The sequence below is a fragment of the Sinocyclocheilus anshuiensis genome, unplaced genomic scaffold, assembly GCF_001515605.1.
Source record: "Sinocyclocheilus anshuiensis isolate Anshui unplaced genomic scaffold, SAMN03320099.WGS_v1.1 scaffold117, whole genome shotgun sequence".
NCBI classification, from domain to species: Eukaryota; Metazoa; Chordata; class Actinopteri; order Cypriniformes; family Cyprinidae; genus Sinocyclocheilus; species Sinocyclocheilus anshuiensis.
Window position 1 is genome coordinate 2,863,248 of NW_015536624.1, and position 2,648 is coordinate 2,865,895.

General features: G+C 34.9%; 1 protein-coding gene across 1 annotated transcript in view; it reads right to left on the reverse strand.

The window, feature by feature from the left end:
* Positions 1-2,006, reverse strand: part of LOC107704538 (V-set and immunoglobulin domain-containing protein 10-like) — a 10,491-nt gene extending 8,485 nt beyond the window's left edge. Inside the window, exons 1-2 of the mRNA XM_016507484.1 lie at positions 1,730-2,006; positions 1,079-1,375 (exon numbers count right to left, since the gene is read on the reverse strand). Of these exons, the coding sequence (XP_016362970.1) occupies positions 1,079-1,375; positions 1,730-1,781 (349 nt within the window). The 5' untranslated portion in view covers positions 1,782-2,006. The remainder of the gene's footprint in view (positions 1-1,078; positions 1,376-1,729) is intronic.
* Positions 2,007-2,648: the final 642 nt, after the last annotated feature.

Here is a 2,648-nt window from a genome sequence, read left to right on the forward strand (position 1 = left end):
GAACGATTTGTTCCCAGACGCCCTGTCATAACTGTCCAGCGCCAAATCTTCAACAGTCCATGTCAAGTTTTGAGAGGGAAAAGACTCACTGGAGCAGTTAAAATACACATATGAACCTTTTGTGACATATAATGTTCCATTCTGTAGGAGAGTTGCTGGTTTTATAGCCAGTGAGATGCTAGTTGGACCCTCTGAAATAATACAAATGCACAAACATAAATAATTATTCATTCCACTCTCACAAACCACCTGTCATTTCAATTATCATCAAAAATGTTTCTTTAGAACTTCAGAATTAATGAACAGCAGCGGTTATTAAAATATTACATATCAACTGAGCATTTTAAATTTCAATAACACATATACACTGCTGTTCAAAAGGTTGGGATCAGTATGATTTTTTAAAATGTTTTTGAAAGAAGTCTCATATTCATCAAGGCTGCATTTATTTGATCAAATGCAGTAAAAATATTAGTGTAATATTAATACAATTTTAAATAGCTAATCTAATTTAATATATTTTAAAATGTAATTTATTCCTGTTATGCAAAACTGAATTTTCAGCATCATTACTCCAGTCTTCAGTGTCACATGATCCTTCATGAATCATGCTGATTTGCTGCTCAAGAAACATTTCTGATTATTATCAGTGGTGTTGTACCTGCTTCATATTTTCCTGGTAAATGTGATACATTCCTTTGATGAATAGAAGGTTTACAAAAAGCATTTATTTGAAATGGATTTTTCTTTACGATCACTTTTGATTCATTTAAAGAGTCCTCGCTAAAGAAAAATATTCGTTTTATTTCAAAAATCTTCCTGACCCCAAACTTTAAAAAATGTTAAGAGGAACTACAATGTAATTGTAATTGTTGTGTTCGGTTAGTCGTTATGCATGGTGTCTATCCTACGCATCTAAGTCACATGGTGGTGGTTTTCTAGGTTCATGCATTGCAGTTAAACCAGAAAAACCAGTTTGAAGTCGGACTCCCGATCTCACAGAAACCAGAGACATCTATTGCATATCAAAGCTTTCCATTGTCGCTTTAGTACGACTTAGATATCCATAGCACCATACCGGCAACTCGAAGCAGGATGTTTGAGAGAGTTTGCCATGAGCTGCCATCCTTTGTTTGGGATTCACATTCATATTGGCCTTCATCTATATACTGAAGGTCACTGATCCAAAGAGAGCCATTGTTTGAAATGGAAAGATGCTCTGATGGCTTCGAGGGGTTTTGGGTTGCAACAACAGCCCCATTTTTCTTCCAACGATATAGAAGTGAAGACGCATTAACTGGCTGGTCAAGACACTGTAGTGTAGTATTCTCACCCTTCTCTCCAGTAACATACCGCTGCACCTGCTCCTCTGAAACTACAGGAAGAAGGACAGAGAAATGTGGTTGAAAGCAGTACTGTGATCACTTACAAACATGCAGCAAAAGTACTGTGGTAATACCATGTTTTTTGAATACGGTGCAATTGTAACACCTTGGTACTAGATGTTGTGTCAATATCATTCTGTGCAATGGTTTCACTTACAAAAAAAAGTACTATGGTACGTCCATGGGGTTTGAACATGCACCATGGTATTTTTGAATATTCCCTGGAGCACCATGTAAACACTATAGCAAATGACTATGTAGTATCTATATAAAATACATAACAATAGCTCAGCATAATATCTCATATAAAAGTGAAACCAGAATAGATGTTCCTGTCAACTCACCTGTTTGATGTGACAGAAGAAGCAGATGTAGAACTATTGCAGATATTAACATTTTAGGATTGTAAGGATATCCCTTCAGATTATGGGATAAAATATTTTCCTTGGCAAATTCGTTTGCTTCCTTTTGTTTCCCGGCAAACGCATCAAACCCTTTTCTATGAATTAAATAAATAACCGGAAATCATTCAGATAAAATCGCGACCGTTCGAAACTCGCTTTGGGCTTCGAATCTTGTATATTTTGTGTCACGTTTGATTCATGTCCATCTTCAACCTGTTTACTTACTTTCTTTCCCGGAAACTTTGAAATTGCTGTTTGACCACACCCTTCACCTGCGCTCTTAAAGAGACACACACCGCATTTAACGCACGCATGCACGGTGTTCGAGTCTGACTCAAGTCGTTGATCAAGCTCGCAACGTTAAGACTGGGGGTTCAGACCTGTATTTTACTATGCATATTATTCCTGAAAGCATCCCTCATATCCAATTTCCATTGCTTACTGTGGAAATTATGGAGGGCCACATTACTCAAAATTAAACCATTAACTATCTATCTATCTATCTATCTATCTATCTATCTATCTATCCATTTATCTAAATAGCTTTAAATAATCTTTTGTGTGTATTTTCAGTCAAATTAATTTTGCGATTAATTCGATTAATTAATCGACACATTATGTAATTAATTAGATTAAAAATTGTAATCGACTTGATATATTTATATATGTATTTAATTATGTATTTAACGATTTATTTATATATTTCAAAATGTATTAAATGATTTAATTTTGAGTAATGTGGCCCTCCATAGGAAATACATACTTTAGTTACTATGTAAATACATACTTTTTTTGGTTACACCTTCATAATCATGACATGACACCTACATAATCATGACATGACACATGTCATGAATAT